Here is a 20,009-nt window from a genome sequence, read left to right as displayed (position 1 = left end):
AATGCACTTTGCTCATTGTGAACCTCCCTGCTGGCTCTCAGTGGTTTTGCCCCTTTATGACTAAATTGGCACCTTGTTGCAAAAACCAAAATGTGATGAAAGGTGATTGACTATGCACACTTCAGTTCTTAGATTAGTACATAACTTGTTGGTTCTTCCCCAGCTCTTCACCCACCCCTGAGCTGGGCTTTTCCACGGACAAAGTCAGAGTTGGTCCCAGCACCAAGTCTAGCAGAATTCAAGAAAGGTTGGGGTGACAAGACATGGAACACACAGGATCTGAAGGGTTCTTTTCTATTTTCTTCAGTGATTGGTTTCAAAAAGAAAAACTTCACTTGCAGATTCCTTAATTAAAAGGGGAAAAACAGTTATTATGCTGTCTAGTGGAATGCTGTTAGGAGTCTTAGGAGTAGTTCATACAGAATTTTCAAAAAACCCTGAACCACTATTAAAAAAACCCCACAACAAATCACTAAAAGAAACGTCAATTTATTTGCAAGATATATGAAACAAGTTTTAATATTTGTATGAAAATATCAAGGAACTGTACAAAACCCCAACACAAACACAGTTTATCCAGGTCTAGCCTTGTGAAGACAGCATCTATTTGCTCTCAAGGTGAACCTGCACCATCAACCCCCAGAGTGAGGGGATTTCTGCCTCAGGTCTGGTGCACAGCGTTTAATGAGCAATATCTGGAGGGAAATGGGCTCTCCTGAGGGACAGGATTGTCTTGGCAAGCTGGGATCTTGTCAGAGCTCAGCTCTGGAGAGGAATTATCCTCTGTGCCTGGCTTTGCTCCAGCTATGCACTCATCAAAGACAAACTGACCCTAATCCCTCAAAAAAATAAACAATTACATCAATAGAGACAAACTCCAGTTTCAGCCTGTCGTCAGCAAAGTGAGGCCACCCCATCAAACCTGCCCTGTGACAAGGCAATTCAGCATTTCTGTGGAAAATTGTTGACTTTCCACAGTGGCTCCAACACTGCAAAACCAAAACACCCCTGGAGGAGACAGAGCCCTTCCTTGGCCCAGCTCTCCACTGGCACCTGTTCCAGAACCTGTTACTAAACTAATTTTAGCCTCTTCTTTCGTGCTGTGGGTTTTGATAAATCCCTTTGATAAGAAGGGGTTTTAGATCAGCCCCACCCGTGCCAAGATTGGAATGCAGGCATTGGCTTTGCCCGGATTATTTCACCTTGTGTCGTACAGTGGAGTCACTGGGATGGAGAAATGTCCTGCTGGGACACCACCAGCCCAGCACAGACACCTCTGCTGTCCCAGGCAGCCACTCTGCTCATCAGCCACACCAAGACACCATCAGTCACGAGAGGAGCTCTGGCAGAGGCAGTAAAATAAAATAAACTCTAGACTTGATTGTGTTATTGAGGGACCATCATGACCTTGGAGCAGGTGAACCCACAAGGACCCAGCATTTCACCCTGACACATTCCTGAAGTTTCTTCAAAATATTTTTTTTTCCCTGCTGTAACTCTGTAGCAGTTTCAGCTGCCTGAGCTCTTGGGCAGCATCCAAGGATCCATCAGAGAACAGGAATCCATGTGGATCCATTGCAAACTACTGAACAGACCTGTGTGCTCTTCCTGAGCACTTGCAAAGCCCAGAACCAAACCTCCTCATCCATCCCACCTTCCAGAAAGGGTTATTTAGCAAAGAAACGAGCCCATAGATTGCATTTAGCCCCAAAATGCTGCTTTTTCACACTGACCTGCATGCACATGTCCGGGGCACCTGCATTTTTCTGTTTTCTGTACGTTACAAAAATAACACATTAAAAAAATAGAAACATCCTTGGAAGTTAGGTTTTCCTTTCCACTGAAGAAGACTGGTGGCAGCAATTTCAGTTCAGGTGGTTAAAGCAGCTCTCAGAGCTGCTTTTCTCAGAATGGTCCATGCACACACAGTCTCAGCTGGCAGGAGTTTATTCATCTCAGGAAGAGGTGTTGTTTCTGACCAGCGTGCTCCGTCTGGAGCTGTAGGACATGTCCTCATACACCACATTGGGCTTTTTTTTCTGGAAATATTTCATCACCTGCAAAACACAGAAAACAGCCATTCAAAACAGAGCCTGGAAAGACTCCAAGCAAGGAGTCATTTTCCATCCTAGGAATCCATCAACATCATCTGTTGGAGGAGGAACCATTCTTCTAAAATTCCTCTCACGACCCAGTGAGGTCTTAGAGGACCAAGTGGAAATCACCAGCTTATTTATTTAACTTTCTTTTATGAGTCTGATGCAATTTCACAAAATGTTCCTTCAAGAGTTGGATGCAGCTCCAGCTTTGGCATAAATGATACATGACAATAATAATAAATAAGGTTCATTCTTAGACTCTTACTGGTAGCACAGGACACCAGGTCCCACTGGGGTTTGACAGAATGATGTTACACTACTGGTTTTGAGTAGTGCTGGATCCACATTTGGAGGGATGAGACAGGAGACTGTGAATCATACACTTAACTTTCAGTAATCTTTATGGAGCAAAAGGATCTATCAGAGACAATTTCTGGGCACTTTCTGCAGTATATGTATACAAATAATCCCAGTGAAGAAAAAAATGCAATAATTTTTTTTTGAAAGGGGCAGATTTTTTTTCTCCCAGCACTACTTTCAGACATCAGGCTATTTTATGAGTTTTTGTTGACCTTGTGACCCACTCCAAGCATTCTCTTCCATCTCTTACAAGCTTGCTATGTACAGCTCCTGTCCCAATTCACCAAATAATTTTCAAAAAGCAAGCAAAGCAGAACAGTGAGGGGCTTTGTTCAGGGATACTCACACAACACATGTCTGTGTCAAACAAACAGCTCACTTGAGGTTTGTTATCAAAAGACAAACAATATCTCATTTACAAAGGGTTGCAGAAATATGACACGCTGTGTAAGCTGCCAAGAGTTTACAGCTGGAAGATATTAAACAAGGGCAAATAGGAGAGTAATAGGAAGCCACAATTCTTTAGGTTTATCAGATGTTTTCTTAACTCAGGCACTATTTAAAAATAACACCAGTTTGCTCCACCAGGCCCAGGTCTGCTGTGGTGACAGTGTACTTACATCCACACGGTACAAGGTGCAGCACAGCAGGGCACAGAGCAGCAGAGCCACCACCCCAACAAGGGCATACAGACCCCAGGAGATCTTCTCACACATCTGTTTCCCTCCTGCATTTAAAACTACAGAAGTATTGTTATAATACAAAGAGGAAGAACTTGATTGTTATTCTGAAAAATATAGTTTTGCAGGTTAACAAAAAATTCAGATATCAACAGCTACAGAGTCATGTTTGTAATGTCATTAATAGTCTCACTGTGCTCTTAATATTAATATTATTAATATTCCCTGTGCTCTTCCAGAGGCTGGGGGTGGCTGCAGGTGGGTCAGCAAGGAGCACCCCACAAAGGCAGCTGATAGTGATGCCTTGGGTTTTAGCTTTTATATTTTTCAGAATCTCTGCTGCTTAGTGTGTAACACTGAAACTTCATATTAGGTGTTTTAAGTTCTCTTATAAAGGGGAGTGACAAAATAAACCCTTTCCAGCTGGAGAATGAAGGACAACCTTACCAAAAAAGCAGAAACAACAGTGAGGGAAAGGGGGCAAGCCAGGGGGCTGAGACTTCATAGTCTGGGGCTGTGCTTGGATAATTGACCCCAATACAAAGATTAACCAAAACTTATAAAAGTGTAAAAACTCGTGACCAGGATCCATTTTGGATTTGATTTGGGTGCAGCCCCGGCCAGGCTCTTGCACTGCCCAAGGTGGATCCTTTCAATAATTACCTATTTTATTCATTTTGCTCTGTCTATTCTCTGTTCCAGGTCAGCCTTTCCAGGCAACAATAAGACCACACACTCCTAATGGGAGCAGAAAATGTTTTCCTGCTGTGTTGCTGCAACTCTGAGGGCTCTGAATTATCCAAGAGCCAGGCTGCTGAGAGGTACAGACAGGAGCAGAAGGATGCTGTGGTATGAATAATGCTGGTGGAAAGGGTTTCAGCTCCCTAAAACCTCAATTAATCCATACATGAATACCACATTAATTAATAACCACACTCTGCTTTGCTGCTGTCATTTCCCCCACCTCACTTTACTGAGTTGTTGTCCCAGTTTGCAGGTGGTGGCAATGAACAGCACCACAGCTGAATTTGCAGACTGCAGGAAAATCCTTTGTGACTCTTAGGGCCTTTGTAAAGCTTATTTTACAAAGGCTTCTGCAAAGCTCAATGCACAGGGTTAAATTGCACCACTAAGACCAAAACCAAGCACTCTGTTTCTAGTTCTTACTTCAGCTTAGCAAATGGCACCATCCTGCAGAAAAATAGAAAATTCATCTTTGGAGCACAGAAAAATCAAAACCCCTCTTTACACCACACGCTCACAGAGTGCTCAGTGTGTAACAAGGGTAGATGAGAACATCTCTGCTGTAGTCTGTGGTGCTTGAAGCAAATGCCCCAGGACTTGTTTTGTGATCTATTTTAAACACGAGACTTGCTAGAGGGAATGGTTTCTAAAAGACATTTATGTCACACTAAGGTCTAAGAATTGGTGCTGAAAGTACATATTCATATCCTAAAATGGACAGATTGCACACAGTGAAGTGTTTTTTTTTTTCCTTTTTCTAAGCTGCAGGACTATAGCAAGGTCTGAATTCCCCTCTGGTTGTAGGAGGCAGGTGGAAACACAGAGTCTGTTTCTGTGTCCGAGTTCAACAGGGCACAAAGGAGCCTCAGCCCACTCTCCAAACCTTCCTAGGTTTGCCTGTCCTGACTAAAGCTCCAAAAGCTTTTTGTCCACAACACAACAATAGCTATTGATGATTAAACAAGCAGAAGGGTGGTACCTTTCACCAGCACCATGGTGCCACGAGCTGAGAGCAGAGAGGAGCCCTTCACCTCCTCAGCACAGATGTAGTTATCACTGTCCTCTTCCTGCAGGTTGTGCAGAGTTATCACAGTTCTGGTCCCTTCCCTTGAATACTCCAAGCGACTCCCAAAGGCAGGAGAAACCCATGACACGTTCAGATTTGACACAGACAGAACTTTGCCAGGCTGCATGTGAGCCCTGAGCAAGTGGAACTTCTCAGTTTCATGTGAGATGCTCAACACACAGGTGATGCTGACAGTCTGGCCTCGCTCAGGGTTTGCAAGGAGTGGTGACTGCTCCAGAGCCTCACTGGAATTAGCTAAAAACAGAGAGATTAGCAGTTAGCACTGCTTAACACAGTGCATTTTAACTGGGGAGCAAGGGCACAGGACAGACAGAAACAACAGACCATAGAAATGCAGATAAAATGGACTTTTAAACATGCTTTACATAGGCTTTGCGAAGAAGGATGTATTTTAGTGCACCCTGGCATATCTTCCTATCAAGATCTGAAAGTAGGACTGACCAACAGGTTTAGCTCTTTGTAAAGGGTGTGCATCTACTTAAAAAATTATAAATACTGACCTCCTCTAAGAGAATACAGCATGTCCTGGGGCCATGCATCATTGCCTGCTTTCTCAAGTGAGACAAAGCCATAGAGACATCTGGGGACTATTGGTCTGGATCAAACCACAGAGTGTGTGTCCCATCAATGTTGAAAATGGTCTATGAGAATGGAGTGGTTATTAACAATTCACTGTCCAGCCAGGAAAACACTCCACTGAGTTCCTTGAGGACAGGACTTATTCCTTATAATATGATCATTAAAATGGACAAGGGAGTGAGGGCAGAACTCATCATGTTTGTAAAGGGAAGGTTGTAACTATGTCAGAGATTATCGTATTCAAACAGAGATATAAAGCAATTAAATAAAATAATTTGGAGAGACAATACACAATAAACAAGATGTGATTCATTTGAGAAAACACAGCCATGAAGTTTGAAAGGAGAAGCCCAAGGGAGGAGATGATAATCCTTCAGGGATATAAATTACTATTGCTGATCAGCAATGAATTAGATTTCACATTCCTTGGGGACAGAAAAAGAAGAAAACCCTGTAAGCTTTGAGAAAGAGGTTTTTGATTAGAAGGTCTCCTTGGAAGGACAGGTGAAATAAAGGACAGGAACAATAAACTACCAAAGAATAGTGTGGACTCAACTCTCTTATAATGGAGGGGGAAAAAAAAAAAAAAAAAAAAAAGACGGAAAAATTGTTCCACGACCAGAAATTCCTGCCAAAAAAGCACTTCTGGCCATTCAGCAGCTTCTCACTAACAAGAGAAAAACCTTTTTACCCCCTCATGCCCAGCTTGCAGACCCTGCCTAACACCAGCTTCCCAATTATTATTGATTTGCCATCTAAGATGAATTAGTAAAAACAAAAGAGATTTGCAAAAACAGCTGCTACCAAAAAAACCCCATTTTTGCTCTGCTAGTAGTTTAAAAAGGTTTGACAGGTTGTTTTGGAAAGAGCTGCCAGATATCACTGTTTCCAAACTCTGCAGCAATCTATGGCTCCTGTGAAAATCTGTAGCTCGAATTAACAAACCACAGATTAATTTTCCAGGATTATTTGGGGTTTTGCTACCATACTATCTCCTGTGTTTCCTTCATTGTTTCAGGGAGCAGACCCACACATTCCTTCAAATCTGTACTTGACCTGAGCAGACACAGAAGTTCTGTTTGACTCGCCCTCCCATTGTGTCTTCTTCCATTCTTCGATTTAAAATATAGACCTGCATTTACTAATTTGTGTCATAAAAGGTGGAATTGCAATACCTTTGACCAGTACTATGGTTGTCTTCCCATATAGTTCTTTGGGATAGTCATTGATTTTAACAATCTCAGAGCATAGGTAGATTTCAGAATCAGATTGCTGTAACCTGTGCAGGGTTATCCTGAGAGTCTCCCCTTCCTTTGAACACGTGGTGCGAGTATCAAAGTCACAATCAATTTTCTCCTTGGAAACATATATCACATTGAGATTCTGTCTCATAGCTCTCAAGTACATCCCCACTTGATTTTGTGAACCATTCATTGGGCAAGTTATGCTGATGGAGTCTCCTTCCCAAGCACTGATAACGTCTGTTGACTGTTCATTTCCTCCACCTAAAAATAAGAAATGCAATTGAAATTGGAATATCAGAGTTCCTCTTGGTTTGTTCGTATCAAAGTGGGTTTCAAAACCATCTTCTCCACCAACAGAACCACTCTGTCAGGCTGCACCTCAGTTTCCCTATGCTGCTCATGTTATTTCTTGGCTGCTCTGACACCTGTAGTGCCTTTCATGCCCATTGACCTGAGCAACTCAGCACCCTCCTAAAAGCTTCAAAGGCCTTGGCAAAGAAAGGGGCTACTGTCACACAGAAAATTTAGTTCTCTCTTTAGATTCCCAGGATGATCCTATTGGTTCTCAAAATACAAACTTCACTAAAATTACCCCGATAATTTGTTTCAGATTTAAATCAGGAATTTAAAAGTAAGAAAAAGAGAAAGTAAGTAAGGAAATGGAAGGAAACAGACTTGTTTTCGTAAAGTGTCATTTAATAACATCAGGCAACTGGATAGTACAGATTCTCAGATTCAAAAGAGGAAGAGGGATGCAGAAGATTTAAGTCCAATATATTTTAAGAAACAAAGAAACAAATCTATAAGGAGACCCTTGAAGTTCTCCAATGACCCCAATATCCAAAAAAAAATGAACGTAGTTGTGTAATGAATAGAGGAATAGAGGGATCAAATGGGAAACACCTGGAAGAAGATGCATCAGAAGCAAGCAAAGAAAAACTTAAATAGAGAGTGTTGCATGTCTAAGACAAATATAATTTAGACAAGATTGAGAAAAAAGGAAAGAAATTATTGAAATGTGAGAAATGTAAGAGCATCGATGCTGTACGTACCATCCTGTGCAGGGAAGCACGGGAGAAGCAGAAGGAAGAGGGATGCACTTGGGAGACACAACATCCACAGCATTTTCAAAGGTCTTTTCAGCTGCTCCCTCAATCTAACCAATGAGTTCAAGTCCTGAAGAAAGAGTTGTAAGCCCCAGGCTGGGCTGTTCCCTGGCAGCTACTTGAGCTGTCTACTGAAAGAAGACAGCAGAGTTTTAGTTTTGTCTTTCTATTACAGTGATTGTGATAGAGGGGGAAGAGACACTTCTCTGGGAGGGGCATTTGGGTTTCTTCACATTTAAACCAGCCCTGATTTCCTGCTGAGCAGCCCCCAGCCTCCAGGGCAGCAGTAGAAGGCTGTCTATGGGGAGCACCTACCCACTTCTGAAGACAACTGAGAAAAGGGAGGCTCAAATTTGCTCTTCACAGTTCAAAGTCAGGCTGCTGTCCCCCAGTTGTGGCCTCTCTGGAAATGAAGGGTGTTGGTACAATCAGTTCAGTTTGTCAAGATTCCCACAGGCTTAGATTGGTGGCTGCAAATGCAAAAGTCTTGGCTTTGTAAGGAGAAAGGAGATGAGAGATGCTAATTACCTCAAGAAAACCCTCAATTATACAAGACCTGCACTCAAACCAGCAGATTAGCAGTGGCAATGTGAGTAATTCCTAAGCAGGAGGAGCTGGAGTGCCAAACAGCAGCTTCCCCCAGGGCAGACCTGACCCACAAACCAGCCCAGCTGAATTCACCAGCAGGGGAAAGAAGATTTGACAGGAAATCTGTAGAACCCAGTTAGGTCTTTTGATCTTGTTGCTAAAAGGATCTATTTGAGGAAACATCATTACCTCAAAGTTTCAGGCTTCTCCTTCTTTCTCAACTTCATTACAAAGACAAGACAATAAATAATTTAATCTTTACCAAAACAATAAAGACTTTTCTACCATAGCAAATACTCTTAAAGTGAGAATTGAACTTCCAACTCAGAAATTCAATTATATTCTACATATCTACTTAACAAGTAGAAAGAGCAACAATTTCTAACCAATCTCTTCCAACTGTCTCTAAGACAGGAGCATTTAGAGAAGACATTGTGAGCACCTCACACATTGTTTGTGCCCAAGTGAGCCCTCATGCATCTTCCCTTCCCTTCTCCCAGTGCCTGTGCAGCCTTTCCAAATCCCAGTTTATCCAACTTGGATCCTGGAGGAAAAGCAGGATACTGGTTTCTACCTTCTTTAATGTAATTAGATGTAATTAGTGCCTCATAACCTTCAACAGGATTTAGAGTGAAGGTCAGCAGTGTCACAGAACATTGGTCACCAGGCATGTGTGGTGCACTGCTGGATGGAAAACATGGAAAAAAACAATCACACTCCCAAAATCTTCACAGGAACATGACTGGAAGTACCTGGCAGTCACCCTGTCCCCCAGGTACTGCAGCAGTGATGTGAAGTGACTGGGTTTGGGATCTGCTCCCCAGTCTGCACTGCCTGCACATGCAAGGGCTCCCTGGCTCTGTAAGCACAGGGACAGATGAGGACAGGATCTGCTGCTTTCTTCTCTCTTTTTTTGGGTTGGAGTTTCTTGGGGTGATAAGGAGGCAAATCAAACTATCAAAGCAGATTTTAACTCTCAGCAAATGAAGCACAAGTAACAACAGGGAAATTATCTGGAGAATGCCCGACCCTCTCCTTTCTCCTTTTCCCTTCAATTCCATATCTCTCCACAGAGCCATAAGATTTCTTTGCCTTGACTTGGACTCTGCCTTTGGCCTCTACTTTGCCCTTGAAACAAAGAACAATTTTTTTGTTATTATTCTCACCCTATGTAAGCTGTGCCCCAGCCAGTCACAAGCAGCAGTCCCATCCGTGGGCTGCCATAAACTGTAGCTGGATCTAAGAATAGCAATGTTTCCTCCCACTCCACAGGTCACCATTTCACCACACCACTAGCTTCCAGCCTTTTTAACAGGAACTTCACAGGCAGCTTCTCTTCCCAACAAACCTGTGCCACTCACAAGAACTAGGATTGCTGCAGATTGATGGGAATAAAAACATCCAAGGGAGCAGACATCCCATGGGCTGAGCTGCTGAGCTCACCCTGAGCTGACCCATCACTCACTGCACATTCCCTGCCATCTGAAACAACCTGGGACTCCTCCTGGAAAATCAACTTGCTCTTAGAGAAGGAAAACATGCCTGACAGGACAGTCTCCAGCTCAATCAGATTCCTGAAGAAACCAACAGAATCTCAGTGCTTGATGTCATCTCCGAGCACATGGCGCCAGAAATCCTCTGACATGCAGATAAGGGAGAAAACACCAGTGCCACTCCCCTGTCACAGCAGGCACCAGGGCTGTGACAGTGACAGGAGTCATGCAACCCCAGTCCAAGGTCCCTCAGCACAGCACCCCATGTAGGAGACAACAGCCCTTGCCCCACGAATCCACACCTGCCCTGTTTCTCTGGGGCATCACCTGCTGATCCTGGTTCTTCACTGCAAGTGCTCTCAAAGCACAGCCAGGAACTGGGGAAAGGCAATGCACTGCACTCCCTGTGGGAGAGCTGAACCCCTGCTCTTGCAGAACAAGGAGGGAGCCCTGTGCAGGCACTGCTGCACCCCAGCCCCATCCCAGGGATCTCCTCAGGGAAACTGGCAGTGCCTGTGCTGGTGCTGGCAGAGCTCTCTGCATCTTTGGCTGCTCTGAGCAAGAGCAGAGCCTTGGCAGCTGGGAGGGGCTCAGCAGGAGACCCTGAACTCACTGCACAGGAATCCAGGAATTCATGGAAACAGCAATGGTGATCTACTAACTCCACATCTTTGCCAAAGGGACCACTGAGAAAAAAGAGTTGCCCAGCAATTAAATGTTCATTTTCTAAAGCATTAATTGAGCAAGTTGTTGGAGTCTCCTTCCCAAGCAGTGACAAATGTTCGCTTAACTGTTCACTTGTTTAAACTAAGAAGAAATGGAATTGAAATGAGAATGTCAGAGTTCCTCATGGCCTGTCCATATCAAAGTACTTTTTAAAACCAGCTCCTCCACCAACAGAACCACTCTGTCAGGCTGCACCTCAGTCTCCCTCTGTTGGACATGTCATTTCTTGGCTGCCCTGGCACCTGTAATGCCTTTCATGCCCATTGACCTGAGCAACTCAGCAGCTTCCCAAACTCCAAAGGCCTTGGAAAAAAAAGGGGCTACTGTCACTCACACAGAACATTTAGTTCTCTCTGTAGATTCCCAGGATGATCCTACTGGTTCCCAAACCACAAACTTCACTAGAATTATACTGATAATCAGAGCTAGTGTCAGATTTAAATCAGGAATGCAAAGGTAAGAAAAAGTGACAGAGAATAGAACACACTTTAAAAAAAATATTTTATTTATTAATCTCGGGGAAAATTATAATACAGATTGTCATGGAGAGGGTTGCAGGGGGTGTAAGTCCAGTCAATATTGAGAATACAAATGTATAATGAGACCGTTGGAGTTCTCCAATGACCCCAATATCCAAAGAAACTGATCAAGAAGTGCTTGTGCAATGAATAGTGAGGAACAGAGGGATCAAATGAGCAACATCTGTTAAAAGTGTTTGAGGTCTCTTAAAACATCACCAGCAGGGGGATCAGTACAATGGAAATTTGATATTAAGCACCAGCACAACAGAGATTATGGGCAAGGTTTACTCTACTACTGACTGGATGGTTAAGACACATGAAGAAAAAACAAGTAACAAACAAAATCCAGCCAAAGCAGAAATGAACAGAGAACAGTGTTTTGTGTGTGTGTGTGTGTGTGTGTGTGTGTGTGTGTGTGTGTTTGGCTACATGTGACAAAAGGACAGTGAGGGCAACAATAAAAAGGTATATGACCTAAAACCTTCACACTGAAAGTTAACAGAAACTATCTCTTCAATTTAGCAAAGAAATAACGTTTAAAAGCATTTAATCCAGTTTATCTCATACAGATTAATAATTTAGCAGTGGAATACCTCTTAACCATACCTGTATAAAACTTACTTACAGGCCTAACTTGCTCAGATATCTCAGTGTTCTGGTTTGAAGAACAGGTGTCTGCTAATAAAGGCAGAAACCTCTCTGTGAAATGGAAAATGTAAACTCCTTCCCTCCAAATTATTATAATTTTGAAATTAAGCGGCTCTCAGGCAAAGATATGAGAATAGGAATAACACTTCTTTATGAGGAAAAAAATTAAAATAAAAATACAGTATTACAGACCACAAACCCAAAACACTGCCAAAGTCAGAATCCAAGCTGACACAGTCAGTCAGTCAGTGTGGTGGCAGCAGTCCCATTCAATGGTGGCTGCATCCTCCTGCAGTGGCAGATGTGGTTCAGCTGGAGCAGTGCTCCTGGAGAAGGTGCAGTTTCCTCTGAAGGTCCAGGGATGATGTGGAAAGGTCTGGCTTTCCTCTGGAATCCAGAGCAAGGATTCCTTAGTGACCAAAAGGTACCTTGCTGTCCAAAATCTCAGTTTTTTTCTAGGTAGGAAAGGCTTGGCTCTTGCACTAGCTGGAGCATCTCCCAGTGGGATGATGTAATTTTATCAGTCATGCACTGGGACTCACTGGCCATGAACAGGAGATATCTCCATGAGAGAGGATGGGCTGTGAAAGATAAAGATGATTGCCCCATATGGCTAACAGATGGTGATGGAATAGAAACTTTTGGTCAGCTCGTGTATTGCAACCCAAGACACTCAGGTACTCAACCATCTAAGAGAGCAGCGTTTCTCCCACGCCAAAGCATCTGCACACAGACATAAAGGGTCAGTGCAAGGTGCCTGTGAGAAATTCCCCTCAGAGTTGGGGAAATGTGGGAGTCCAGGGTTTTTCCCTGGCTCCTTTGGGGGTGCAAAAACCCCCCTGGCAGACCCCTCAGAGACCCCTGAGTGCTGCCCGGGAGCTGCAGGGCCTGGATTTGGCTCCTTGGGAGAATATGCCCACATTGAGAGAAGAGACACAGAAAATAATGATGAGTAGAGTGTAAATTAGAATGTTAGAACATAGATAAATAGGTTTTCTTGAATGTTTATGATAAGGGACACGTGGCCAAGATGGAGAATTTGGGGGGTGGACACCTTTTCCTCCTTCTTCTCCATGTCATCCATGTTGGGTGACACGTTGGCCTCTTGGATTGGTTGGGGTCAGGGCTGGACCATTTAATAAAATTGTATTGTATTGGTAAAATTTTGTAAACATGTAATACGTAGTACAAACTATATAAGATAAGCCCTGCCTTGACCAGGGGGATTCCACCATGGATGCCAGGCTGAGCAGACCCTGCTGGCCAGGCAAAATGTCCCAGAGACAAGAAACAATAAATTGTCCTTGGAAAAAGAGAAAACCGTCTCCGGCAGTCTCTCTCCGGCGGCTTCGGGGAAAACCAGGTTTTGAACCACCCTTCGTGTCCCTCTGGGGTGATCTCGGGGCAGAGGATGAACCCTAGATAGGGACAGGGAAATGCTAACTCTGAATGATTTTGTGTCTCCCCAAGGGAACAGTGGGGGATCAGCCCAGGATCCATCCGTGTTTGGAGATCCACCAAGAGCAGCAAACAGGAGAGAGCCCAGCTCAGAGAGGCCCCATTCAGAGACAGGTCACTGCTCCAGGAGAGCCCCAAGGGTCTCGTTTTTCACCACTGTTCATAGGGGCACAAGAGAGGGGCTTTAGTCACAACAGTGTTTCATCCTGGCCCCATTTGACATTGGCACATGTTCTTTGGAAGGGTGAGAACAGGGATGTTGTGCCATTCAGACCAGAAAAATCATTGCCAAGGCTGCTCCCCAAGAAACCAGGAGCACCTTGGACAGCAGCAGTGCCTGGGAGCAGACAGAGTTTCTGATAAACTGCAGAGCAGCTCAGCCAGGGGCTGCTCATCCAGGCCGAGGCCAAACGAGCATTTCTCAGATCAAAGCACAGCCTGGAAAAGGGGGATGCACCCCCACACAATGAATAGCCAAAGTTTAAGATAAAACTTTATTGTGGATTTTAGGAGACCTCAAATGAAATGACAGCTATCAAATTATGGCTTTTGGGGAGTCAGGCATCATAGTATTCTTCGTAATTTTTTTATCCATAAGACAAAACAAGATGATCTTTTAGATCACTTCCAAGACAAATCATTCCATGATCCTGTGATTAAAAATATCCACATCAATGTCTATATTCAATGGGAAAATGCATTTCCTGAGGACAAACACTGCTGATTTTTAAGGCAAGTTCTCACTGCTTTTCCTTTGGTGTGCATCAGCACAACACAGATCCAAAGGGACAAAGTGGAACAGTTGGTAGGGATGTCCCCAGTAATCACAATCTCCATAATCACCCACAGAAATAGAAGTTATGAATGAAAGAGTGTTCGAGAGAGACATCAAGATCAGTCTGTGACTGTGTTTCCTGTCTGATCTCACTGAGGTGCCCATATAACTTTAACTCTCTAAACATGTCCAGCGTTCTGGCCCCAACAGCTGTTACAGAGTAGAAATTAAATCTGCACATCATTAAACATGAACATATCAAGTTAATATAATGCAATTTCCAAAGAAAATATTGCTCACTCCTCTTACACATCTCTACTCTCTCATAAAATTTCCTGCAATTTTGCTGTGTGGAAAAAAACCAAAAGTGCATTTGTGTTAAGATGCTACATAAAGAAGAAAAGTCTTTTTCCTTCTATTTCTTAGTTCATTCACAGATTGGCCTTGCTACAGGCAATCTTATTTCTGGTGCAAATCTGCATCAAATCAGCTGAGAACTGACTTATAAGTGTGAGTGTAAGGCCCTGACAGGCCTTACAAAAACCCTCTCCAACCCATAAAAGCATTGGTCTCCATGCCAAAATAAAAGGTAAATTTAAGCACAGAGGCCCTTGTATCTAAAAATTAATTATTAAAATTATCTGGATCTTTTACATTAAGAACCTCTCCTTTTAGATTTGATTGTAGCAGAGTTCAAGAGGGAAACAACAACTTAAATCCATTGGGATTTTCTGCTGGAAGTTTATGGTTTATGGCTACTGCTTCATGGGGAAATAAGCATGGAAATTCAGCAAACATTCACATTGGTTCAGGGATTTGCATTTGTGCTGCCACTGATTTTCACTCCAGAGTCTGATACTAAATTCAAACCAATGCAAAAGCTGAGAGTTGATTCAGATCAAGTGGGAATGAGGAATGTTTTAAAGATACCAAGAACCAATGGGATCCCTGAGAGGCTGGATTCATCACTCTGTGTAAAATTGCCTGATTAGGCAGCAAGATTGACACCAGAGTTCTGTTCAGCCTGGGAGGAGACCAAGGCCTCTGTGACCCAATGCCATTGCTGAGGGAGCTGGACACAGCCCTGAGTCCTGCACAGGAACAAACACACAGACACGTCCTCAGACTGCAGGTGGGGCAGAATCAAATATCTCTTCAGAAAAACAAACCCTTCCAGTTCAACCAACAGCCAGCTGTGCAAAAGGCTTTGGTGAATCCAGAGATGACCTGAGAATTAAAATAATGCAGACACCTGGGTGCTGCTCTGGCATTACCAAGTGAAAGCCATGCAGAGGGCTTGGGAAGCATTTCAGAGCAGTTCACACTTTCAGTCACAGAGAGAATTCAGCTGGTTTCAGCCTGTGCTGCTGAGCCAGCCACACAGCCTGGGGTGCCTGCTGCCTGCAGCCAAGCACCAGCAGAGGATGGGGGCTCCTGGTGCTGCTCCTGCTGCTCACAAAGGCCTGGAGCTGGACAAGAGTCACAGTGCTTGGGGAAGGTGTGGCTGTGGTGAAGGTGCATTCGTGAAAACACAACTGTTTGTGAGTTCAAGAACAGAAGATCTCATGGAAAATCAGTCTGTGTTCAGATGTTGCTCTGCATCTTGAGAGGAGGAGGAGGATGCTTCTGGCACAGAGGAGTACTCCCTGTTGGATGATTCTCCATTTAGTGGGCTATTTTCTCCTTCAGGAGCCTGTGTGTGTTGACTAGAAGCTGCAGAATTGAAAAAAAAGTATCTGTGAGGCCAGCAATGAAACAGGAATATTAAAGTTAAAATTATAAACAAAACGCCTGTATTTGTGAAATCCTCAAGGCACCCCCCTCTCCCATGTCCTACCGGGCCAACCCTTGTCCCACAAAGGGAGCAGTTTCACAGCCATGAATGTGGGTTCAAGGCTCTGCTGTGACCCTGCCCTGAGGCTGTGACCCATCACCCTCTGTCTCACAGGCGCTCTGGAACAGACCTGAGACATCACTGGATGTTGCAACACAGGGCAGGATCTCAGGGCAAGCATCACTGGAAAATTCTTTTCCTCTCACACCAATATATCCATTAATCTATTGATGTAACAACAACAGTGACGCTGGTTTTCTGTGCCTTTGCAAGCACTTGTGCAACTCCTCTTGAAGCAAATTCACACTTGGAAATTTAATCCTTTGACTCTCACAAAGAAACAACCATCATCAGTTTCTAGGGGATGGAGCAGCTCAGTAACTGAGAGGAGTCTCAGCCACAGGTATACACAAGGATCCAAAAACACTGGAGTCCATGGACACAGGATGGAGGGGGAAAGCCTTATGGCAGGCTCAAGAAGTGTCTGTACAAGTTTCCACAGAGCCCATCCACCTCTCTCCATGCACATTGCTTTGAAAAACAAACTTCCCTCCTGGATGCATTCAGGGAAATACTCATTCCTAAATCACAGCTGGCTCTGTAGTGGGCAGGGCTGAGAGAGGAAACTACTCTCCTGGAGGCCCTGTCAGCCCATGCCCAAATGTCCCTCAGTGTCCTGGCTGGGACACATCTCTCTGTGCCAGGGAAGCTGCACAGCAATGCTGCAGTCTGGGACTGCTCCCAGGAACAGCATCCCATGGAGGGAAGGCTGAGCCCTGTGAGTTCTTGGCCCTGTCAGTGCTTCCCCCTTGTGTCAGAGGCAGCAGTGAGGAAATTCCTGCTGGGCTTATTTTGCATAACATAGACACTCCATGGGCACTGTCACAGCAGCCAGGGGTGGAGAGTTGATTCCAGCTGTCAGCCAGTGAAGATCATGAAGAACTGCATGAACAGTACAATGGAGATGAGATCTAGGAGGAAAACCCTTTATGATTTTTCCACTTCTATGTGTGGGACCCTCAGGCAATACAAAATTCATCAGACTGTACCTCGGCTATAGCACCGCTGCCAAAATAAGTGACATGGTGCAAATCACAACAAACAGAATTGGAAACAAGATCCAAATTCTGTTCCTTTTGATGGTGGGAACTTCAGGATTACCTGCAGAGCAGAAGAAAACAGAGTATCCATGTGAAGCAAGCAGGACCGCCAAGCCATGAGCTGCCTCGTGAGAACGACACAGAGGAGCTGGCCCCATCTGAGAAAGGGAGAAGGAACTGATGAATCTTACAGATGGTACCTGGCATAATGCACATTTTATCAACAGTCAAAGCAAATTGTTGACATCCCAACACAACATATACATTTAAACACCAATCTTATCTGAAATAAGGTGTCTGAGACCCATCCTTGATGAAGTATTCAAATAAGGAAATCCACTTCAACTGGTTTTTAAAAATCTTTTTGTCCATGACATAAGGAAGATGACAGGACTTTCTACCATGAAAGAAATTTCAATATATAAATGTCACCTTGAGTTGAAAAACATCCTCTTATTCTGGAGGCAGTCTTATTCAGCACTTACAGACAAGGTCAATTCTTGGGAACTTGTTGCACACCTATCACGTGCCCCCTTCCCTCAGCATCCCTGTGTCTATCACTAGATAATTACAGGAACCTGAGCCTCTGGACATCTCTGTCCAGGACTGGACATGTCCATATGCCAAGGCAAAGTCTCTGGGATGGATGGCTGCAGCATGTGTGGATCCAAGTTATGAATGTACAGGACATCTCCTCACACATGAAAAACTCTGTTCACATCAAGCTGTCTGGACAAACCCATCTCAAAGCAAATGGCAAACAAACACAAGAAGAGATTTACCTGGAATTCCCTCACCAGGAATGCAAGCCGTCACTCTGGGGGTATTTGGACATGACTTTAGAGTGCAGAAGCACCACAGTGCACAGTTGTGTGTCCCGGTATCTGTCATTTCCTCACAGCAAGTAGTCGTATTGGAACTTCCATTTTCTGAGAAAAAAAGAAAGGTAAAAATGTTTTGATTATAAATATGGATCATACAGATGATCGCCATTGAAGGGCTAAAGTTCTTGAAGAGTTTCCTAAATTTAAAAAGGGGATCATGTTGCACAAAGTGTTGGACATTGCTGTGATTGCTATGAGTCAAAGATGATTCATTCATAACAGTGCGAATCAACCACTATCATTAGATTTCCTCCTCAATAAGATTATGTGTTGTTCAGGGAATCAAGTAAGGAAATATTTGACGAAGGAAAGAAAGTCTTCACATGAAATCAAGAAGAACAAAACATCTGTAAAAAGCTCATCATTACCTTTATCCAATAAAAATCTATTTAAAAAATTTTCAGCTGCCTTTTACCACAGGAACGAAAGAAGAGAAACAAGCAAGTCCAGGAGCTCAGTAAATCTCAAAGACCCTGGACTGCATCTCCTACCAACCCTGCACCCCACTGTGCCATAAGAGAGCTTATTCTTCTTCTAAGAGAATCTGCAAAACTCCCTCCTACCTTCACCTTTACTTCCAGACCTTCCCCTCTCAAGATGTACAGGTATCTCTGTCTACAGAAATTTCCAGATTTCACTGTCAAAATTTCAGTGTCACCAAAGTTTTACACAGCAGTGACAGCATGTAGATATTTTGCAGTATAAATGAGCATAATGAGCATAAATAGAAGAGAGAAATGTTTTATGGTAGCCAGAAATTAAATACAGGTGAAATTGTGGGGCTAAATAAAGGCATACTAAGGAAAGAACTCTTTTTCTTTGTTTTCTTGTCAGCAACAAATTAGAAAGGATGCTCTAATTCCAACAGGCAAGGTGATAAAAGCTGCCCTCAGAAAACCAACTACAGACAGAAAAGTCACTGACTTGGATGGAGCTCAACCAAGTCACACCCTGCAACCTGAGCCACCAGGATGAAGTGCTGCCCTCGTGGAGCCACTTGCTCCATGCACTGACAGGTGTTTGAATCCCTGATTTTGGCAGCTCTGTGAGGACGCTAGAAAGATGCTCCTGGGTGTTTATTGAATTGGACAGAAGAGCAGAAAAGAGCAGCTCTTGAGGCTGGACCTGGGTCAGGGTGTGTTCTGGCTGAAGCAGATGACACTCACACATTGCAACATGGCACACAATTTCACCAGGGGAATTGCTCTTGTCAAAAAAAAAAAAAAAAAACAAACAAAAAAACAACCCCACATATCTTTATAAATCAGAGTAACACGTGTTTATCTGAATCTACTGTAATTTTAATCAGTGCTTGACCTGAAATAACTGAAATTACTTTTGTGAATTATTTTATGACTTTTTTTCACAGAAGAAACACATTTCTTATTCTTTTGACACTCATAAATTTACTATATGCTCAAACACAGAACAGTTCAGTTTCCTACCCAGAAATATGTTTTAATCAGTTAATAACCAGTCTCCCAGCACAACATACCTCCATAACACCGGATGCTATACGAGACTCTTGATCGTTCATCCTTCTGCCAGTTGACAATACAAAATTTTATATGACAGGAATTTCGTTCCTCAAAGCAAACAGTGGTGTTTGTTCCATTAGTCATCAAATTACTTATTTCACATGAATCCATATTGTTTTGTGTGGCAGCAGTTATTTCAAGCTTTTCAGAATTATTTGCCCAAGACTTGCATGTGCTGCTCTTACAGTCCGGACAGTCATAGATTGTCTCTTCTGAAGAAGTGTCTTCTGGACCTTCAGAAGTGCACACATTGGACATGGCAATATCTAAATCAGAAAACAGAGAAAAAAACATATTCTACCAATTCTCTACCCAGAGGTTTAGCATCAGAGAACAGGAAGGGTTTTGGTGGACAAGCTCAGTCATGGCTTCACAGACATTGTCTGACAATGGGCAAATTTTATACAGTATTGGGGCCAGTTCCCAGGATCATTATTGGGGTAGAAACATGACAGAATTCCCCCACTGCTTTTTTTTTTTTTTTTTTTTTTTTTTTTAAACTGGGAAGCTGCCAGTTTGGGGAGTAAATTGAAAGATGTTTCTCT

General features: G+C 43.4%; 1 protein-coding gene across 4 annotated transcripts in view; it reads right to left on the bottom strand.

Moving 5' to 3' along the window:
* Positions 1–475: 475 nt before the first annotated feature.
* The window catches only part of LOC306810635 (T-cell antigen CD7-like), a 67,029-nt gene continuing 47,495 nt past the window's right edge, over positions 476–20,009 (bottom strand). Inside the window, exons 1-6 of one of the 4 annotated variants that reach the window (XM_079323455.1) lie at positions 9,101–9,160; positions 7,846–8,017; positions 6,725–7,054; positions 4,863–5,204; positions 3,080–3,186; positions 476–2,057 (exon numbers count right to left, since the gene is read on the bottom strand). In XM_079323455.1, the coding sequence (XP_079179581.1) occupies positions 1,956–2,057; positions 3,080–3,186; positions 4,863–5,204; positions 6,725–7,054; positions 7,846–7,918 (954 nt within the window). In that variant the 5' untranslated portion in view covers positions 7,919–8,017; positions 9,101–9,160 and the 3' untranslated portion in view covers positions 476–1,955. Of the gene's footprint in view, positions 2,058–3,079; positions 3,187–4,862; positions 5,205–6,724; positions 7,055–7,845; positions 8,028–9,100; positions 9,161–20,009 lie in introns of those variants that run through there. The other 3 variants (XM_079323453.1, XM_079323454.1, XM_079323456.1) reach the window with 3 other exon arrangements.

The sequence above is a fragment of the Erithacus rubecula genome (genome assembly GCF_903797595.1).
Source record: "Erithacus rubecula genome assembly, chromosome: 20".
In the NCBI taxonomy this organism is placed as follows: domain Eukaryota; kingdom Metazoa; phylum Chordata; class Aves; order Passeriformes; family Muscicapidae; genus Erithacus; species Erithacus rubecula.
The sequence above is the reverse complement of the archived record's forward strand: the minus strand, read 5'-3'. Positions and strand labels throughout refer to the sequence as shown.